This window comes from Suricata suricatta, chromosome 2, assembly GCF_006229205.1.
Source record: "Suricata suricatta isolate VVHF042 chromosome 2, meerkat_22Aug2017_6uvM2_HiC, whole genome shotgun sequence".
Taxonomy (NCBI): domain Eukaryota; kingdom Metazoa; phylum Chordata; class Mammalia; order Carnivora; family Herpestidae; genus Suricata; species Suricata suricatta.
Genome location: NC_043701.1, coordinates 145,475,669 through 145,498,681, shown reverse-complemented (window position 1 = coordinate 145,498,681; position 23,013 = coordinate 145,475,669). Strand labels below are relative to the sequence as shown.

Genomic DNA, 23,013 nt, shown 5'->3' with positions numbered 1-23,013 from the left:
TATTCTTGTTTCTTAATACACGTAAATATTGAGAAACCATAGTGACAAAAGTAAGGGGAAGAGTTAGAGCAGTTTCTATTTGAAAGCAATAATTGGAAACTGCCTGATGTGCAAAGGATGTTACCCATACATTAGAGTTGCTTACTTAGTAAGCACAGAAGCCAGTAATCTATCACGTTATTTTTTAATAGGTTATGCCGAATTGGAGCAATATATCACAGTAAGATTAGAAATGGGTGAGCAATATGTCATTTTTTATGATGTGGGAGAATGCTTAAATCCCTGGTGGGTTGGCACATCAGTTTTTGGGGCAGAGTACATGTGGAATTGAGGATTTAGAAATGAATTTCCTTTTTTTTTTTTTTTTTTTTTTTTGATGTTTATCTTAGAGAGAGAGTGAGTGTGTGTCTGTGTGCATGCACACACAAGCGGGAAGGGGAGGAAAGTGGCAGAGGGGAGCAGAGGATCCGAAGCAGACTTGCGCTGTCAGCAGAAAGATGGACAAGGGGCTTGAACCCATGAATATCAAGATCATGACCTGAGCATAGTTGGGTGCTCAACCAACTGAGCTACCCAGGCACCCAGAAATGAATTTCCTTAAATCTCAATTGCGCCTGTATATGTTTTGAAATGTTTTAATGTAATTCTGGGTGTCTGTATATTAATTTGAAGAGTCATTTGCCACCTGGAAGGTAGGTACACTGGTGGAAGAGTGACTGGGGCATATTTCCTGTCTCCTGGTGGGCAGAGATGGGCCTCTTGAGCAGGAGCCATGGGAGCGGGGGCACCGGGTGGCTCAGTTGGTTAAGTGTCAGACATCAGCTCAGGTCATGATCTCATGGCTTGTGGGTTCAAGTCCTGCAGTCAGACTGTATGTAGCACAGAGCCTGAAGCCTGCTTCAGATTCTGGCTTTCTCTTTCTCTCTCTGTTCCTCCTCCACTTGTGCACTGTCTCTGTCTCTGTTTCTCTCTTTGAAAAAATGAATACGTAAACATTAAAAAAAAAAAAAAAGGCCATATGAGCAAACAAGCTCCTTGCTTGCTGGTAGGTTGTCACAGTTAATGCTCCCCAAAGGTTACATTGATGGGGGATGTGGAAGGGTAACTTGACTGGGACTGCCCTGTGATTTATTTGGAGTATCTGTGTAGTGGGCCCTGCTGAGTAACACTTTTGAAGTTGTTTGGATATTTACCATTTTATCTTTTTTTAAAAATGGTTTTATCTTTTAAATTACATGTAACTTTGGTATTTTTATAAGCTTTATATTTTCTTGTTTTTCTTTTAATTCTTTTTTTATTTACTTATTTTTTAATTTACACCCATGTTAGCATATAGTGCTGTAATGATTTCAGGAGTAGATTCCAGTGATTCATCCCCTATGTATACCACCCAGTGCTCATCCCAACAAGTGTTCTCCCCAATGTCCCTTACCCATTTAGCCCATCACCGTCCCCCCACAATTCCCCAATATCCCTCAGTTTATTCTCTGTATTTAAGAGTCTTTTATGTTTTGCCTGCCTCCTTGTTTTAATATTATTTTTGCTTCCCTTCCCTTATGTTCATCTGTTTTATATCTTAAATTCCTCATATGAGTGAAGCCATATGATATTTGTCTCTTGACTAATTTTGCTTAGCATAATACCCTCTGGTTCCATCCATGTAATTGCAAATGGCAAGATTTCATTCTTTTTGATTGCTGATCTCCATTGTAGATATATACCACATCTTCTTTAACCATTATCCATTAATGGACAGTTGGGCTCTTTCCATACTTTGGCTGTTGTGTATAGCCCTGCTATAAACATTGGTGTGCACGTGCCCCTTCGAAACAGCATACCTGTATTCAATTGATAAATACCTAGTAGTGCAATTGCTGGGTCACAGGGTGGTTATATTTTCAATTTTTTTTTTAAATGTTTTATTTATTTTTGATACAGAGAGAGACAGAGCATGAGAGGGGGAAGGGCAGAGAGAAGGGGACACAGAACTGAAGCAGGCTCCAGGCTCTGAACTAGCTGTCAGCACAGAGCCTGACGCGGGGCTCGGACCCACGGACGTGAGATCTGACCTGAGCTGAAGCCGGAGACTTAACCGACTGAGCCACCCGGGCGCCCCTATTTTTAATTTTTTGAGAAATCTTTATACTGTTTTCCAGAGTGGATGCACCAGTTTGCATTCCCACCAGCAGTGCAAAAGAGATCATCTTTTGCCGTATCCTTGCCAACTTCTGTTGTTGCCTGAGTTGTTTATTTTAGCCATTCTGACTGGTGTGAGGTGGTATCTCATTGTGGTTTTAATTTGTGTTTCCCTGATGATGAGTGATGTTGAGCATTTTTTCATTTGTCTGTTAGCCGTGTCTTCTATGGAGAAGTGTTTATTCATGTCTTTTGCCCATTTCTTCACAGAATTGTTTTTTGGATGTTGAGTTTGATGAGTTCTTTATAGATTTTGGATACTAACCCTTTATCTGATATGTCATTTGCAAATACCTTCTCCCATTCTGTTGGTTGCCTTTTGGTTTTGCTGATTGTTTCCTTTGCTGTGCAGAAACTTTTTATTTTGGTGAGGTCCCAGAAGTTCATTTTTGCTTTGTTTACCTTGCCATAATATAAAGATGTCTTAAATTACCAGTTAAAGTGCTTTTTTATTTTTTTAAAGTACCTTTTACCATTCAAATCTTTGAGTAAAGTAGATCCACTGAAGATGTGCCATGGTTTTCCTTTGGCTTTTTAGATGCCTCTGATAAACAACCACATATTTTTATTGACTGACAGTGGGAAAAAACATTCCCTTCCATAGAAGCAAATGCTGTTGACAGTTTCTTATATAGCTTTTCATAATCTTCAGTATGCATAGTATATAAGTCAGTGTATTCTTAAATATGCAGGCACACACGAATGGGAGCATGATACATATATAAATACATGTATATGTACTATACATATATACATATATAGTGTGTATAGTGTGTGTGTGTGTATAAAGTGTATTGTGTCTTACAAAAAATACGTGTTTAAGTCTATCAGAGGTACACTTACCAATATTTATAAGTCTACTTTTTTTCTTTTGTAGCAGTTCAATGTTTTCTGTTGTATGAGTGTACCATACTTTAAAATTAGTCTGTTAGGGGTATTTTGACAATTTCTAGTTCTTTGCTATATTGAACATCTCCCTACTTGTGTTTTTGAGCATAATGTTTCAGCACAGTGGTAGAGGATGTTGTATACATTAAAAAAAATTTTTTTTTTGATGTTTATGTTTGAGAGAGAGCATGAGTTGGTGAGGGTCAGAGAATAAGGGAGACAGAATCTGAAGCAGGCTCTGCACATCAGTGCAAAGCCTGAAGTGAGGCTTGAATTGTGCTGAACTCAGACATTAAACTGACTGAGCCACCTAGGCGCCCCAGGGTGTATACATTTAAATTTTCAGTTGATGTTGCCAAATTTCCAAGTGGATGTGTGGTCGTCCCCCCCACAATCCTCCTGTCAAAGTTTGGCCTTTGCCTAGCTGAAAGAATGCTGTTTATTCGGGGGGTTTAATTTTTTTCATTTTAGAATATGTATATCTTTTTAAAAATTTCAAATTAAAAAATGTTACTTGTGCATGGTAATGGTTGAAAGGTTGCCAGCCCTTTTCCGCAGTCACCCTAGTTCTCCCTGGAGTGACCATTTATTTTTTGTTTCAGCCTTTCTGACATATACTGTGCACATAGAATCAATAAAAGTAGTTATGGGTGTGTGTATTTAAATCCACAAATGTTAACATGCCATTTTGTACCTTGCTCTTTCTCTTATTTTGGGGATAATTCCATGGTAGTACATAAAAATGTCCTTCTTGGCCTCCCTCCCTCCTCTTTTATTTTATTTTTTTTTAAGTTTGTTTATTTTGAGAGAGAAAGAGCACACGCTCAGCTCATGCAGGGCTAGACAGAGATAAGTTGCTTTATTTTTCAAATACCACTTAATAACTGTGTGACTGTCAGACAGTAACTTATGTCTATTATCCTTTATCTGCATAATGGGATGCAGGTTTACATTTTCTTATCTGAAGCCTTTGGGGCCAGATTTGTCTAGGAATTCAAGACTATTTTGGAATATAGAAAGTGTGGGGTACATAAATACCCCATCAGAGTCTGAGGCAGCCTCCTAATCAGTGTTTATTCAGAAAAAGAAAATACATTCCTAACTAGGACAAACACTCTAAATAGCTTTTCTTATGTGAGTCAGGTATAGCTTCAGAATGTATTATGAAAAAACTTAGTTTTCAGAGCTTTTTGGGTGTTGAAATTGTGATAAAGGTTTATGAACTTGTAATAGTACATATCTCAAAAGGTTGCTATGAAATCAAATGAATTAAAATGTGGAAAGTATTTATAACAGTACCAGGCACATACTAAGGGCTAAGTATTAAAGATTTTATTTTTAAGTAATACATACATCCAGTGTGGGGCTTGAATTCACAATCCTGAGATCAGGAGTTGCATGCTCCACTGACTGAGCCAGCCAGGCACCCCTGCACTTTGATTTTTTTTTTTTGTACTTTTATTTTATTTATTTATTTATTTTTAAATATTTATTTTTGGGAGAGTGAAGACGGGAGGATCAGAGAGATGAAATAGAGTATCTTTTCATAAGTTATTTCTTTCTGTTTCTTTTTCTGTAAATTGTATCTTTATGTCTCTAGTGCTTTTTCTTGCTGGGATGTTGGACTTATTAATGTGTATGAGTTTATTATTTTTTTTAATTAAAAAATTTTTAAAGTTTATTTTGAGAGAGAGTATGTAAGTGGGGTAGAGGCAGAGAGAGAGAGAGAGAGAGAGAGAGAGAGAGGAGAGAGAGATAATCCCAAGCAGGCTCTGCATGTTAGTGAATCATGACCTGAGCTGAAATCAAGAGTCAGACACTTCACCAATTGAGAACAACCCAGGCACCCCAAGAACTTTTAATATATTAAGGAAATTAGCTTTTTGCATTTCCCTAATGACTAATGATGAGCATTTTTCATGTGCTTATTTGATGTCAGTATAGTTTCTATGCTGATACCTGTTCACATTTTTTTGCTCATTTTTAATTGGATTGTTTATTTTCTCACTGAACTTTAAGAGTTCTTCATTTTGTATACAGGTCTTTTATCAAGTATATTCATGTGCAGACATTTTCTCTGAGTCTGTGGCTTGTCTTTGCATTCTCTGAACAGCATCTTTTGCAGAGCAGAATTAATTTTAATCAAGTCCCATTTTATCAAATACTTCTTTTATGACAAGGGTGCACACTCTCTTCTTCCGTAGGCATTCCCTTTGTTGGACAGTTTAATTGATATTTAGTATTTTTGCTCATCAGTCCTTATAGTTTCAGTGAATTGAATGATTTCTACACATAGAATATGTTTGTTCCTTCTTCTGATGACAACCACTCCGATATTAAAAAGTAGCTTGCGGGGCGCCTGGGTGGCTCAGTCGGTTCAGCGTCCGACTTCGGCTCAGGTCACGATCTCACAGCTCGTGGGTTCGAGCCCCGCATCAGGCTCTGTGCTGACAGCTCAGAGCCTGGAGCCTGTCTTCAGATTCTGTGTCTCCCTCCCTCTCTGACACTCCCCTGCTCATGCTGTCTCTCTCCCTCTCTAAAATAAATAAAAACAGTTAAAAAAAAAAAAAAAAGCTTGAATATAATGGAGGTACCCCATACTGCCCAAATTAACTTTTCTAGTTACCTCACCTGTATTTAGTCAGTAATCATTTCCGAAGACCCTTCCGAAGACAGTCTTCTTAGTCAAAAGTCAAAGGTTTTGCTTAAATTTAACCTTCAGCAAATCATGTGATATATATTTGTCCAAAACATTATATGTTTAACTTCTTCATCTGGATTTTTTATGTTAACATGGATTACAATGGTTTATCTGCTTTAGTATTTCAAATTTAAGCTGCTACCAAAGGAAGTATAATGTAATAGAACTCACGGTGGATCTTTTTATGGGGTCTTTTGGCCATTTGTTTAATTGGTAACTGTGTCATTAACCTTGCTGGGCCTGTTTTTCCTCATCTGTGTGATGGGTTTGATGAAGGTGAAAGGAAATATATTCACTTTCTTATAAGGGTGAAGGAAGTATATATGTTGTTAGTATGTATATACATACTAGTATATAGTAACTCAAATGTGTATGTGTGTGTATATGTAACTAGCTCGCTTCCATAAGCATTAATTCATGGTCAGTTTTGTTTCATTTTTATTGTCTACTCTTTTTTTTTTTTTTTGAATGTTTGTTTTTGAGAGAGAGAGAGAGAGAGAGAGAGAGAAAGAGAGAGCTCTCATGCACATGCCAGCAGGGGAAGGGCAGAGAGAGAGGGAGGCCCAGAATTTGAAGCAGGTTCCAGCCTCTGAGCTGTTAGCAGAGCCTGATGAGGGGCTTGAACTTGTGAACCACAAGACCATGACTTGAGCCAAAGTTGGATGTTTAACCACTGAGCCACCATGCAACTGTAGTACTATTATTACTCTTTAAGGTACTTAATATGTACCTTTGGCAGTTTTTATTCTTTTAAGCTTATGAACAGACTATTCTGACAGTAGCCAATTCAGGAGATAGGAAGGTCTTTTCCCTCATCCCATCCTTAACAGTGACCTTATCTCTACATAACAGAGACCTCCCTCGTTCTTTTTTAATAGCCACATAGTATTTAGATATGTGGCTGTATGATACTTTGAGTAGTTCATTATTGATAGGTATTTGTATTGTGTATGAAGGTGAAAACAGGAAACAAAGTTGTAGTGAGCTTCCTTGTTACTTATGTTAATTTAATACTCCTTGTAAATGCTTGTAAATAAAACTGCTTGCTTCAAAGGTTGTGTCTGTTTCTTTGACATGTACATTGTTGAAAACATTTATTGTGAGAGAGAGCTTGTGTTCACCAGCTGGAGAGAGGGAGAGAGAAGCCATGCAGGCTCTGTGTTGTTAGCACAGAGCCTGATGCAGGGCTTGATCTCAAACCCTGAGATCATGACCTGAGCTAAAATTAAGAGTCAGAGGGTTAACTGTCTGAGCCACCCAGGTGCCCTGGAAATGTTTTGTTTTTACTGCTCTGTAGAATTTCTTTGTATGAGCAGACTGCTTTATTGACTGTCCTGTTAATGAATATTCACATTTCATTGTTCTGGAATGATGTTGCTATGGGCATACTTCTGTTATACTGAACCATGTGTAATTGCTAATATTTGATCACTTTTTAAATGGAGATTTTTTGTGGTTCAGTGTAATACATCTTTTGGTGTATAGTTGCATGAGTATCTATTTCGTAAGTACTTTGAAATTGTCATAAGTGTTGTGTTTAGTTTTTATAGATAATGCCCAAGTTCAGTTTCCTTTACCACCAGTCGAAATTGCTTTACCTTCTCCATAGTACTTGATGTTGTTAATTTTAGCTCTTTTGGTGGTTGTGTCGTGATATCTCATTATGGTTTTAACTTGCACCTTCCTAATAACTAATGAATTAGGCATCTTTTAATATATTTTATATGTTTATTGAATAGCCTTTCTTTTTGAGTGAGTCGTCAGGTCTCTTGATCTTTTTTTATTAAGCATCTTTTTATTAGTGAGTTATGTGCATTCTTTATATAGTCTCAATACCTTCTGCTCTAGTTTGTCTGGTAGTTCTTAAATAGTATTGTTGTATGGACAGATTTAATTTTGGTCAAATTAAATTTCTTTCTTTTCCTTTAAGGTTAGTGCCTTTTATATCTGGCTTAAAAAAACTTACCTTGCCTGAGGTCATAAAGATATACTCCTGTGTTCTAAAAATTTTGCATTTACCCTCATATGTAGGTCTCTAATGCATCTTGATATGTAAGAACTCTTGTTAAATGAAGGAAATTTACCTCTTCTTTGGTAATACTAGTTGCAGTTAATGTTTTTCACATTTTATTGTTTCTTTTAACTTAACATGCTGAAATTGTAGATTTTATGTAAGTTAATGTGGATTATGGACTTTGTATCTGAGAAAGAATTTCTCCATTCCAGTGTAAAGTATTTTTTAAAATTCTCTTTTATAATGTGTGTAAAGTTTCATTTTCTACATTTGAGTTTTTGATTAATCTAGAATATGTTTAATATTTGAGGTAAAAACTTTATTTCCCTCAGATATTCCAGTACCTTTATTGAATAATTTACCTTTCGCATAGAGATTTGAAATTCCACAGTCAGTATACTCTGATGTCCTGCATATAGTTTGCTCCTCTTTCTCTTTTAAACCACTAAAAATATTTTTTAGTTTGAAAATTTGCTGAAACTGTACATACTATCCCTGAGAAATATATGCACATTTTCATACAGTTTCACAAAATGTGAAGAAACTGTGAAACCCATTCATAAGTCTCTGATCAAACTTACCTTCTCAATTTTTTAAATACTTCAAAGAGTATCCTTCACTCACAGAAGACTTGTTATCCTACCTATTTATTTTTCTTTATAAAACTATGTAGGGGCGCATGGATGGCTCAGTTGGTTAAGTCTCTTCAGCTCAGGTCATGATCTCTCAGTTTGTGAGTTCGAGCCTCGTGTCGGGTTCTGTGCTGACAGCTCTGAGCCTGTAGCCTGCTTCGGTTTTGGTATTTCCCTCTCTCTCTCTCTCTCTCTCTGTTCCCTCCCTTGCTTGTACTCTTCTATCTGTCTATCAAAAATAAAGATTAAAAAATTTTAAAAAATAAACTATTCATACTTCTATTATTGTAAGGACTGGTAATGTTTGTGTTTTTATTGTTAAGGGAATCATCCATTTCCTTTCAAAATTAAGAATCCTTAAGGTAATAGTGGGCATTTAATTCATCTTTTATGTGCCATTGCTTTCTGTGTTTTAGATAAGCAGCATGAGGCCTAGAGAGATAATACGGCTTGCCAAACTGGCACACATCTAGTTATTGGCTTACTTATGTGGTTTAACTCCATGTTTGTCGTGTGTTTTCTTCATTAAGATAAATTCCCTCCTTTATATGTTACCTAACATACAAAAGATTGAGTAACTAGTGATGCTAAAATCTAGTGATGCCGGGACACCTGGCTGGCTCAGTCAGAAGAGCGTACAACTTTTGATCTCAGGTTTGTGAGTTGAAGCCCCGTGGTGAATGTAGAGATTACTAAAATAAAACTTTAAAAATAAAATCAAGTGATGTTAAAAAACATTAAGTATCTGATAGCAGATGGTGCTGGGCTAAGTTTTGAATTAACAACTTTCTATACATCCAGTCTTCACCCTTAGCTTGAGGAACAGTAGGGCTTAGAATGTGGTTTTGGATTCCTTGCATGAAGCTGGTAGGACTATTGATAAACTTATAGGTTAGAGCCCACTAAGAAAAGACTTGCTAAAAGGTTATTAAAAATATGTCCTGTATTGTGGCAGAGTGGTAATAGTTACAGTAATTTGCATTTATGTGATGTTGTATAACCTGTAAAATATACTTAAATATATTACTTTCTTTTATCTGTTCAACCTGCCCTTCAGAAATATTTTGTTAGTTTATTTTTTGGTGAAGAAATGGCCTGCTTTTCTTAAGGCCTCATTTTAGCTAGAAAGTGGCAGAATTGGCACACATTCATTGAACTCCTAAACCTGTGTTAGCTAGGAACACGCTTCTGTTTATATAGTCAGTTTAGATTAAAACAGTAATGTATACCTTCTCTGGAAGAAAATAACTTATATTTATTTACTTTTCCTTTTTTTATCACTTGATGTTTTAAGATACCAGATAAGTTTATGTGACCGAGAAGGTGGGATATTTGAGGGAGGAAAGCAGTTGAAACTAATTGTTTTGCATTTTAGGATAAGATAGCCTTCTTCTCTTCTTCTTCTTTTTTTAAAATTGTCTTTTATATATTTTTGGAGAGACAGTACGAACAGGGAAGGGTCAGAGAGAGGCACAGAATCTGAAGCAGGTTCCAGGCTCTGAGCTAGCGGTTAGCACAGAGCCTGATGCGGGGCTCAAACCCACGAACCGTGAGATCATGACCTGAGCCAAAGCTGGACACTCAACCGACTGAGCCACCCAGGTGTCCCAGCCTTGCTCTCTTCTGAAGATATAGTTGTAAATACTTGTTGCAGAGCTAAATGATGAAGGGCTATGGAAAGTGTTTATTTTATATATTAGAATACTTTTGTGGAGAACTTGGACAACATTATGCAGAACTCTCTTGGTTACATTGGCTTTTATTTATGTAATGTATTTCAGAAATTTAAAAATACATAATGTATTTTAATAATTCATCTGTAGGATTGTTTCTGCTTCATAATTGAATAGATGAGTTGATTATACTTGCTAATACAACTTTTAGTTATAACTTTTAATGAGAATATTTTCTATAGGTCTCTTTATTACTCTGTACTTAAAGTAGATTTATATGATAAGCTCACAACAAAGTTAGACATATGAAAAATGGCTTACTTATAAGAGTAGTAACACAACATGTATTCTCTCTGATTTTAGGAGAAATGAGAGTAATAAAAGTGAAACTTGAAGTGGGTTTTTTTTTTTTTAATTGTTTTACTTATTTTCGAGAGAGAGAGAGGGAGGGAGACCCAGAATCCAAAGCAACCTCCAGGCTCTGAGCTGTCAGCACAGAGCCCAACATGGGACTCAAACTCATGAACTGTGAAATTACGACCTGAACTGAAATTGGACTCTTAACCTTAACCAACTGAGCCACCCAGGTGCCCTGAAATAGTTTTCTTTCTCTTTTTAATTCAGTATATTTTGTTTGTTTTAATGTTTATTTTTGAGAGGGGAGAGGGGCAGAGAGCGAGAGTGAGAGGGAGACGGAGGCTCTGGAAGTGGGTTCTGTGCTGTCAGTACAGAGCCTGATATGGGGCTTGAACTTAAAAACTGTGAGATCATGACCTGAGCTGAAGTCCTACGCTTAACTGACTGAGCCACCCAGGTGCCTCTTGAAATAATAGTTTTTACAGATAGGGATACAAACATTTATTGTTCATGTAAATACTGCTCTTTGTTTTTAGTCAGAAAGATATTTATTACATAAAACAGAAACAGACTACGTAAAATTTGTGGTATTAACGATGGTAGAATGCTATGCAGTTAAAAAGGTGATGTGATAGTACATTTAATGGCATCTCAGAGACCTTTGTGTGGCTAAGAACACTAAGCCCTCCCATAATGTATTCATTAGGAAGTAATTCCTTCAGTAAGGCTGTAAAATAGTTTAGGTCAGTGACTTCTCTTCTGAACAGATGAGGAAATTGAAGCCCTCAGGAAAACTCCTGAAGCTAGGGGTCTTGCCTGAGCGCTGAAGAGCTCGTTTAACAAGGGCCACATAAGTCTCCAGACTTGGCTACCACTACTCTATTTGTTAGTGAAAGCCTTGGTATTCTTCTGGTTGATTTATACTTTGCTTTGCTTCTGTTCCTTTTAAGATACCAGATGTCCAAGACAGCTTTTAATTTTTAGCTTTTCACTATCTTAGTGATTGGTACTTCTGAGATTATGAAAACTATAGTTCCTTGCTTTCTGCTGGGAAATATCTAAGAATAAAACAGGTATGAGGTCCTTTCTAAAGGTAAGTAAAAAATCTTACAAGTTAAATTATATTTAAACCCATTGGGTAGTAAAAATTGTGCAGCGAATTCATGTAAAATCATCCCTTTGCCTATCTATATTTGACGGTTTGTAAATTGAGATCTGTAATTGGCTTTCTTAAATGTAAGTGCACTTTTTAAGTATAAACAGGAAGTTTGGCATAAACATTTTGCCACTTTTTCTACTGCTAAGTGCTGGGAGAGTTAATCATAATATCAATTTGAATCATTTTCATCTCTTGTTTAGAAAGGCTAACAAAATATGTTTATGATGAAAAAAATGCTTATGATGATAGAAATTAAAGATAGTATAAATGAATTGCCCAAGTACAAAATGAAGAGTAAGTGTAAGATTTACTACTTGCTGATATGCATAGATAGCCACTGTAGCCACTTAGGCACCAGAGCAGCTGCTAGAAAAAGAAAAAAAATCTTTGAAGTTATATGGCTTTTAGGATTAGGAGAAAGAATGGAAACAGAATTAGAGAAAGAAACCTGACCCTGAGATGGATTTCTAGAGCCAGCACACCTTATGGGCAGCCCTACACCAGAGAAATAAACTGCCAGAATGTTTTCATTGTGTTACACTGTTTGATTCTACTAAATAAACTTTAATTTAAGCATTTTTATTTGAAAAACCCATAATAATCTCCGAGAAGGTTTGGCTGAGTCCTCTAATTCTGAATTAGAATTGCAACTCAATTTTAGTTGCTGAACACTTTCGAAATCTCTTGATTTAAGGGTAACAATTTTAAGGGACCCAAATGACTACGGAGAGGTCACTAAAAGGCATGAGAGCTCTATTCTAAAAGGTAGAAGGGGAAATGTCAAATATATAAACATTCATTAATTTCTTCACAACTTAACCTTTCTGCAATTATCTCAAGATTAAATCTGTGCTCTTAGCTACATATCCTTGTTATTCCTTAACTTTTACATTGATGTCACTTACATTTTTATCCTTGACTTATTTTTAATTTTTATAGATAAAGTGGAGAATTTTAGTGAAGAATATGAAAAGAATAGTCACCATATTTACAAAAATGCTGAAGACAGTACTAAGAAATCCAATGCAGAAACAACAGTAGCTTCTGGATACAAAGCTGATGAAATCAAGGAAACAAATGATACTTGGAACTCCCAACTTGGAAAAGGGTCAGAATCTCCATCAGAAATATCTTCCATTAAAGGATCTGTAAGAACTGGTTTGTATGAATGGGATAATGATTTTGAAGATATCAGATCAGAAGATTGTATTTTAAGTTTGGATAATGAACCTCTTTTGGAGATGAAAGATGAGGATTTTAAAAACCGGTTGGAAAATCTAAATGAAGCCATTGAGGAAGACATCGTGCAAAGTGTTCTTAGGCCAAGCAACTGTAGGACGTACTGTAGGGCAAATAAAGCAAAATCTTCACAAGGAGCATCAAATTTTGATAAGCTAATGGACGGCACCAGTCAGGCCTTAGCCAAAGCAAACAGTGAATCAAGTAAAGATGGCCTGAATCAGGCAAAGAAAGGCAGTGTCAGTTCTGGGACCAGTTTTAGGGGGACAGTTGGACGGACTAGAGATTACACTGTTTTACATCCATCTTGCTTGTCAGTTTGTAATGTTACCATACAAGATACTATGGAACGTAGCATGGATGAGTTCACTGCATCAACCCCTGCAGATTTGGGAGAAGCTGGTCGTTTAAGAAAAAAGGCAGATATTGCGACTTCTAAGACCACTACTAGATTTCGACCTAGTAATACTAAATCCAAAAAGGATGTTAAACTTGAATTTTTTGGTTTTGAAGATCATGATGAGACAGGAGGCGATGAAGGAGGTTCTGGGAGTTCTAATTACAAAATTAAGTATTTTGGCTTTGATGATCTCAGTGAAAGTGAAGATGATGATGAAGATGACTGTCAAGTGGAAAGAAAGACAAGCAAAAAAAGAACTAAAACAGCTCCATCACCCTCCTTGCAGCCTCCTCCTGAAAACAGTGATAATTCCCAGGATAGTCAGTCTAGTACTAATAATGCAGGTAAGACTTAAAAAATTATTATAAGTAAATGCATTTTTAAGTTTAAATCAATGGCTACTTAGTTTCTGCCTAGATACTTAATTTTAACTTGTTATGTTTAATTTTAATAGAAGTACTATTTATTTAGAACCACAGATTGTACCTTATCCAGAGATAGTGTTTTAAGTGTTCATAATCAAGTTCCACATTGTAAGGATCAATTTATAGATTAGGGTCTTTTCATATTTGTGTTTCAATTCTGCCTTTAGCACTTGAGAATTTAGAGTGTGTGTGTGTACAGGGACAACATTTTCAAGAAATCTTAAGTTTAAAGTTAAAAAGGAAATGTTAATCTTAAAAATTAGCCTCTTGAGTTGAATTAATAAAATTGAAAAGTGCTAGGTAAGTATTCATTCTTAACAGTGAAAATTTGTCTCTTAAGATAGTAGGGCCAGTATTGACTGAGGCTCTCAAGGAGTTGAGTTTCCATTGTGAGAGACAAACACAAGTAGGTTAGCTTTGCTGTAATTAAGTCATTACCTGACAAGGGCTTTGTGAAGTGGATGGATTGTTGAGTGAGGAAGAGTAAATGAAAGCCTCTGGGATCCAGGGACTGTATTTTTATATGTTTAGCCAAATACATACATTTTCTCTGAATCGCTTTACTTGTTATATAATCTTTTTGTCCTGTTAAGTCATATAAGAAGTATCATTATGGTGAATTAGAATTCTAATAGTATTTTTACATATAGATTCTCTTGTACATTATAAGTCATACTTGAGACTACTGTTTTGCTTTATTTGACCTAGTTTTGTTAGAGTCATTCTCCAAAACTAGAAGTATAAGAATAGTCCCTAAAGGCTCACTCCTTAGTCCTAACTGTAAAAATAAATAAACAAAATAAAAGCATTATCAGAATTCAGTCAGTATTGTCTTGAACCTCTTCTGGAGAACTGAAGTTTGCAGCAGCCTTGGGAGTCACATAAGATCTGACTGGGCAGACAACTTGACGGTTGCTTTGGCAGGAGGATGATAAGTAATCATGCACAGAGCCTGAGCTCCTGTCTGCCTGTAGCTTACATAGCTCTTTCTGCTAACTTTGATAGCAAGTAATCCTGATCAGCAATTGAAAACTCTCTGGCTTAAACTTACATTTTGAGGTAATGTAACTTTTTAAGCTTTGAAATCTGAGATCAGCAGGCTTCCTTTCAAAAACTTCGCATTGATACCAAATAAAAAAAGTAGAGCCCATTTGATTGATATATCCAAAGTTTGAATTTGGGTCTTCAACTGATGTATGAAATAGCAAACATTTTCAAGGGTTGGACTAGTGACAAGTTTTCCTATTTTCCTTTTTTTGTTTAGAATAGAAAAAATATAACTGCTTGGGAATTTATCTAATTGGTTATTTTTGTATGAAGACCCACAAATCAGTGAGCTACATTGTACTAGGTCATTTTATATCTTTTGCCAAGGATAGCTGTCTTTTTTCTTTTCTTTTTTTTATGTGACTTTTCTAGGTGCAAGCAGACGTTCTTTGGAGGCCAGCATGAATCACTATACTTAAGCTCTAGAAAAATGTTAAAAGGTAGATACAGTGTGTATATTTAAACCAGACCAGCCCAATGTCAGTACCCATAGATACCCAGCAGTTGTTTTAGAAAAAAAATTGATTTTGCCATTTACACAAATTTACTGAAATTTGCTGAAGCACGTACATAGTAACTTGGTATCTGATTTTCTTCTAGAGTAGGAGTAAGCAGAGGGGTGAGAATGACAAAATGAGACTTAATATCACTTAGGAATATTTTGTCAACTGAATGGTGCTTTTATTCCTTTATTCTTTTACCCTGCAAAATGGCACTCCCCAGATGTTCATAGGTTGTTTGGTAGATAATTTGAAATATTAGAAAGCTAGCTGGTTTTGATTACCATTTCAGAAAACTTGGATTTTACAGAGGATTTGCCTGGTGTGCCTGAAAGTGTGAAGAAGCCTCCAAATAAACAAGGAGATAAATCAAAAGAAAACACCAGAAAGATTTTTAGTGGTCCCAAACGGGTAAGTAAAGCATTATCAGTGATTTGTATTATTTGTATATTATTGGAGGGCTCAACTCTTGTTTTTTTTTTTAATCTGAAAATTACTAGCAAATTTTGTGTTTCAAAGGATGTTAAGTAAATTTTTAAAAAATTATAACCGTTTTTTTGAAGTGTGGTAAAATATACCTAGCATATTTTTTATTATATGTACAATTCAGTAACATTAAATACATTCACAGTGTTTTGTAACCATGCCATTATCTATATCCAAAACATTTCATCATCTGCAGCAAAAACTCTATACCCATTAAACAACAACTTCCCCTTTGTCCTCCTAGCCCCTACTTGTGGTAAGTAAGCACTATTCTACTTTTTGTCTGTATGAATTTGCCTATTCTAGTAATTGCATGTTAAGTGGAATCATACAATTCTTACCTCTCTGTGCCTGGCTTATTTCACTAAGCATAATGTTGTCAGGGTTCATGCATATTGTAGCACATATCAGAATTTCAGACCTTTTTTATGGTGGAAGAACATTCCTTTGTATGTATATACTACATTTGTTGTTGTTAAGGGTATTTTATTGATGAGAAGACCAGACTGCCATCCACTGGTACAACTCTATTAGGTGATATAAATATATTGAAGGTTATTGTTTGTGTTAGTTTAAGCCATAAACTGGCTGACTTAAAATATGTTTATTCTGTCACAGTTCTACATGCCAGAAATCCAGACCTAAGATGTGGGGAGGGTCTTGCTTTCTAAAAAATGCTAAGGGGGTTATTCATCCTTGCCTCTTCCAGCTTCTGGTGGGTCCAGGTGTTCCTTGGTTTGTGCTGCATAACTCCATTGTCTGCCTCCATCACATGGCCTTCTCTCCCTTTCCCTGTCTTCTTTCTCCTAGAAGAACATTTTGTATTGATCACATTTTGTTTTATTCATCTCTTGTGGACACCAGGGCTGTTTTCACCTTTTGGCCATTTGAGTCCCTGCTCTCAATACGTTTTGATAAATAGAATTTTTGAGTAGAATTTTTGAGAGAGTTAGGTGTGTGTTTACCTGTCACTATTTTACACCTTGACTAAACCATTTTACATTCTCACCAACAGAGGGTTCCATTTTTTCCATGTCTTCACCAACACTTATTTTCTGGGTTGTGTTGTTCTGTGTTGTTTTATTTTGAAGTTGGCCTCACACCCAGCACAGAGTTCAATGCGGGGCTTGAACTCAGAACCTGGAGATAAAGACCTGAGCTGAGATCAAGAGTCGGATGCCCAGGGTGCCTGGGTGGCTCAGTTGGTTAAGTGTCCGGCTTCGGCTCAGGTCATGATCTCATGGTTTGTGGGTTTGAGCCTCGCGTCAGGCTCTATGCTGACAGCTAGCTCAGAGCCTGGAGCTTGCTTCAGATTCTGTGTCTCCCTCTCTCTCTGACCCTCCCCTGCTCACACTGTTTCTGTCTCTCAAAAATCAAAAACATTAAAAAAAATTTAAAAAGACTCAGATGCCCAACCAACTAAGCCATCTATGTGCCTCCCCACTTTTTTCTGATAATGGCTATTTTTTCTCTTTCTTTTTTTTAATAATAGCTATTCTAATGGATGAGAAATGATATCTTATTATGGTTTGATTTGCATTTCCCTGACCATTGATGTTGAGCATCTTTTTGTGCATTTAGTGGTCATTTGTGTATCTTTTTTGGAGAAATATCTTTTCAACCCTTTGTGCATGTTTGGTTTTTTTCTTTTTCTTCTCAATCTTATAAAAGTATTCATTAAAATTTTTTTAAAAATTCAAATCCAAATTAGTTAACACATAGCATAATAATAATTTCAGGAATAGAATTAAGTGATTTGTCACTTACAAAAAATACCCAGTGCTCAGCCCAACAGTGTCTTCCTTGATGCCACTCACCCCTGATTTTTTTCCTTGAATTTTTTTTAATTTTAAGTTTATTTATTTATTCTGAGAGAGGGAGAGAGACTTCCAAGCAGGCTTTACACTGACACAGTAGAACTCATGGACTGTGAAATCATGACCTGAGCTGAAATCAAGTTGGGTGCTTAACTCACTGAGCCACCCAGGCACTCCTTTGTGCATGTTTGAATTGAGTTTGTCTCTTGTTGAGTTATAGGAGTTCTTTACATAGTCTAGATATTAATCTCAGATAAGTAGTTTGCACATAGATCATTCTGTGACTTGTCCCTTCACTCTCTTGATAGTGTCCTTTTAATGCACAAGATTTTAATTTCACTGAAGTCCCAATTTGCTTTTTCTTTAGTTGCCAGATATCATTGCCAAATCAGATGCATGATTTTTCCTTTATGTTTTCTCCTGAATTTTATAGTTTTACGTTTTACATTTAAATCTTAGATCAATTTTGAGTTGATTTTTGTATATGGCATAAGTTAAGGGTCCAACTTCATTCTTTTTGGGGGGTCCAACTTCATTTTTATGCATTATGTAAGTCATTTAATATGGTCCAGCATGGGTATTCAGAATAATTTGCTTGACTTTACCTGTTCATTAAAAGATTCCTTATATAACTTGTTCTGTGTTAATTTTGTTAGTGAAAGTTACAAGTTGTCAACATCTTTTGGAGATTGAACCCCTTTCAAGCAGCTCAAGAATGGGGGTGTCCAAGAATGAGTAAGGCCAAGTCTTACAGCCTCATTTTAATTTTATTCTTTTACTTCTGTAAAGAGCTAATTGGGAATCCTTTCAAAGTAATTGTGCTATACTTTTGTACCCCATGTGACCACCCCCTTGCCAGGAAAAGGAAACAGAACAAGTGCTTAATGCTAATTGCAATAAACTTAAACTTCAGAACTTTGCTCTGAGGTGAGGGGCGGGGGGCCAAGGCAGTGTGGAATATAGTCTGTATGGATTATGTAGACTGGAATCATTAATGCTTAGGTGCAGCTTTTGGTTTATATGAAATTGTGTATGCCATGTATTAATTCCAGAGCAATAGTTATCAATTTTTTTGGTCTCAGGACTACTTTATAATCTTAAAAAACTTACTGAGAATCACAAAGAGCTTTTTTTTTTTTTTTTTTTAAAAAGATCTTTTGATTATATGTGCAGATCAGTATCAAATTAGAAGGGAAAACATTTCAAGAATACATATTAATAATTCACTTAAAACAACCCATTACGGGGCACCTGGGTGGCTCAGTTGGTTAAGCCTCCAATTTTGGCTCAGGTCATGATCTCACGTTTGTGGGTTCGAGCCCCGTGTCGGGCTTTGTGCTGACAGCTAGCTCAGAGCCTGGAGCCTGCTTCCGGTTCTGTGTCTCCTTCTCTCTCTGCCCCTCCCCCTCTCATGCTCTTGTCTCTCTCTGTATCAAAAATAAATAAAACATTAAAAAAATTTAAAAAAAGGAATATACTTAAAACCTTTAAAAAAAACCAACCTATTACATGTTAGTATAACATTTTATGAAAATTACTTTTTTAACAAAAGTGAGAATAACATTGTTTTACATTTTTGCAAATTGTTTTTATTTATTTATGTTTTTATTTATTATTGAGACAGAAACGGCATGAGTGGGGGAGGGGCAGAGAGAGAGGGAGACAACAGAATCTGAAGCAGTCTCCAGGCTTTGAGCTGTCAGCACAGAGCCCAATGCAGGGCTCGAACCCACGAACCATGAGATCATGACCTGAGCTGAAGTTGGCTGCTTAACCGACTGAGCCACCCAGACACCACTGCAAATCTTTTTAAAGTTTGGCTTAATGAAAGACAGCTGTGTTCTCACAGACCCTGCATTCAGTATATTTCATTGTGTTCTTTTTGGTTGAAATATATGAAGAAAATCCAGTCTCACACAGATACGTATTTTATTTTTTTATTTTTAAGTTTTTTAAATGTTTTTAATTTATTTTTAAGAGAGAGAGACAGTGCACGCAGGGGAGGGTCAGAGAGAGAGAGGGAGACATAGAATCTGAAGCAGGCTCCAGGCTCTGAGCTGTCAGCACAGAGCCTGACGTGGGGCTCGAACCCATGAACCGTGAGATCATGATCTGAGCCGAAGCTGGACGCTTAATCGACTGAGCCACCCAGGCACCCCCAAATATGTATTTTAAACAGCCTTCTCAAAAGGTAATTGTGATTGTTGTTCTTTAGTACTATACAAAAATTCAACAACAAATGGGAGTTTCTTAAAGATTAGTTGCAATTTGGAATCTAAAACCATGCCAGTGAACCTTTCATACTATTACAGTAAAAAAAATCTCTTGGTCTTTTACTTTTTTTTTGGGTCTTCACTTGGGAATTTTTACACATACATGCTTTGTAACATCATCTATTGGTCATTTGGAAAATACTGGTTACACAGATTTCTGTGCAGATCTTTCAAATGGTGACACATCTCATTGTATGGTATCAAAAAATCACGTCAGTATCACTGCCAGAATCCTCAGAAGTCTTAAGTACTATTGGTTTCATAGTGAGAGGTAAAAGGTCTCTAAAATTTTAATTGCTTAAAAGTTGAAAGTTTTTCATTGGAAGAAAATACTTCAAGGACAATGACTGACAGTGATAGGCTCACTTTGTTCATTTTTGAGAAAAGGTCTGCCTAATACCAAGTCTGTATTATAGACTTGTAAGCATAGCTTGTCAATTAGTTTTTCAAGTAGAGAATGGTGATCCAGCGGCACCTGGGTGGCTCAGTTGGTTAAGTGTTCAACCCTCAATTTTGACTCTGGTCATCTCAGGATCTTAAGATTGAGCCCCTCATTGGGCTCTGCGCTGAGTGTGGAGCCTGCACGGCATTCTCTCTCTCTCCCTCTCTCTTGCCCCTCTCCATCTCTTCAAAAAAAAAAAAAAAAAAAAAAAAAAGATGGTTTTCTAGGCAAAAAGTGAGTAGTTCAGCTTGGAACGTGAGCAGTAAGGTTTTTTTTTTTTGACAAAGCCACCGTACATTGTATGTAGCAGAAGTGTTGTTTTTTTTTTTTTTTTAAGTTTATTTACTTATTTTGAGTGAGAGAATGAGCAGGGGAGGATCAGAGAGAAAGGAAGAGAGACAGAATCCCAAGTGGGCTTTGCACAAGGAACTCAACATGGGACTCGAACTCCCGAACCTGTGAGATCATGACCTGAGCTGGTCACGTGAGTTGGTCACTTAACCAGTTGAGCCACCCAAGTGCCCCTGTATGCAGCTGAAGTGTTTTATGCATACTTTCTTTGTCACACAGAATATTAGTGTATTTGATAGTTGTGATTTAATAAAATTAATAATTTTTATTCCTTCATCAAAGTCTTTTTCTTATATGAAACTGCATTTTATTTTTTAACTGCGAAGTATATGGCATTAAAGAATATGACTACTTAACACAGTTTGGAGCCTCTATCTTGATTCATGCTAAGTCACCAACAGCTTTAGCCACTATTGCTTTCGCACTGTCCTTACAAATGACTACATAGTGAAAACAAATAACATTTTCCTATTACTCTAAAAATTATTGAAAATGTCATGGGTCCCTACCACATGTTTTGAGAACTGCTGATTTATAGCATTCTACTTTTTTCTTCCCTCTAGACTTTATTATGAAAATTGAAAATATATAGAAAATGTGAAAGAGCAGTTTGATGAATTCCCACATCCCTCTACCTAGATTAATTCCCAGTTAATATTTTGACACAGTTGCATATACATAATCTCCTCCCCTACCATATATATATATATACATACATACATATGTGTATGTATAATTTTTTTTCTGCCTTTTTAAAAAGTTGTGGAGTTACAGATGGCATACATTTCTAAAGAAAAAGGACAATCTCATATTCAACTGTGGTTATATGATTACAGTACTTTAAAAATTAGCAATTCTTGGGGGTGCCTGGGTGGGCTCAGTCTTTTAAGCATCCAGCTCTTGATTTCAGCTCATATCATGATATTGTGGGTTTCTGAGTTCAGGTCCTGCTCTGCACAATGACTGCAGAGTCTGGTTGGAATTTTCTGTCCCTCCCTCTCTCTGCCCTTTCCCTGCTCTCACTTGCTTTTACTCTCTCTAATGAACAAACTTTTTAAAAATTAGCAATTTTTTGGCATTATCTGATGTCTAGTCCATATTTCATTTTCTCCAGCTATCTCCTAATTGTCTTTTAGATTTTTTTTAAAATCATAGTCCTTTAGTTGTTAATATTTCTTAAGTCTTAAACAGTTCCATCATCTTTTAAAAATTCTTTTGGTACTGATTTTATCTTAAAGAATTCATGTTATTTTCCTTATAGAATGTTCCACATTCAAAATTTATCTCATTTTTCCTCTGATGCCATCCTTTAAATCATTACTCCACTATATTAACGTAGCCTAGTGGCATAGGACATTGGAAGTCTGTTTGATTAAGTTTGTGTTAAACATATTTTGACAAGAATAAGTCAAAGTGGTAATTGTGTATTCTGCTTTGTATCAGAAGCTACATAATACCTGGTTACTCTACTCTTAATATTGTTTGACCACCAAATGAAGGTTTTGATCACCAGCTCTCCAATAAAGCCATATTTTTCCTTTTATAGTTTAGTTAGTAAGTATGCTTTTGGGTGCTACTTTGGCACCATGTGAATATCCTGTTGCCCATTATGTTTTACTTCATCATTTTAGCATCCATTGTTGATCTTTGCCTGCGTCATTTATTACACTGACAGTTGCAGAATGGTGAGATTTCTAAATTGCTGTTTCTTCCACATTTAATAATTGGAATTCTGTAGAGAATGTTCTTCCTCTTTTCCCTACACCCTTGCTCTCGTTCTCTTCTACACTATAGAGTCAATATATTTTTTTAAATGTTTATTTTTGAGAGAGCGAGCGCATGTGTGCACACACATTGAGGGAGGGCAGAGAGAGAGAGAGAGGAGGAGACAGAGAAACCCAAGTGGACTCTTCGCTGACAGCAGAGGGCCTGCGTGGGGCTCAAACCCATGCTCTACAAGCTCATGACCTGAGCCGATGTTGAACTCTTAACTGATTGAGCCACCCCAAGACTCAATAATTTTTTAAAGAATTTTATTTATTTATTTTTAAATGCTTATTTTTGAGAGAGAGTGAGCGAGCAGGGGAGGGGCAGAGAGAGAGCGAGACAGAGGATCCAAAGTGGGCTCTGTGCTGACAGCAGAGAAGACTCAATAATTATTACTTATTAAATGTATTATTTACAATGAGATTTGGCCAATGTGAACCATTTCAAGGTATTTCTTGTATCTTTTGCTATAAACCTGTCATCTTTTTTTTAAGATCTTATTTTATTTTTTAAAAGTAATCTACACCTAATGTGAGGCTCGATCTCCCAACCTCTGCTTTAAGAGTCACACGCTACACTGACTGAACCACCCTGGCATCCCAACTCCATCATCTTTGAGTACTTTGCTTGCTTCCTGCACAAGAGA

At 36.3% G+C, this 23,013-nt stretch overlaps 1 protein-coding gene across 3 annotated transcripts in view; it reads left to right on the top strand.

Annotated features, from left to right (window-relative positions):
- The window catches only part of WAPL (WAPL cohesin release factor), an 85,347-nt gene that overhangs the window by 15,857 nt on the left and 46,477 nt on the right, over positions 1-23,013 (top strand). For 2 of the 3 annotated variants that reach the window (XR_003905601.1, XM_029932053.1), the window contains exons 3-4: positions 12,560-13,603; positions 15,524-15,642. Coding sequence is in view for 2 of the 3 variants with exons in the window: in XM_029932053.1 (XP_029787913.1) it covers positions 12,560-13,603; positions 15,524-15,642 (1,163 nt within the window). In the remaining variant the exon portion in view is untranslated. The remainder of the gene's footprint in view (positions 1-12,559; positions 13,604-15,523; positions 15,643-23,013) is intronic. The other variant, XM_029932054.1, reaches the window with a different exon arrangement.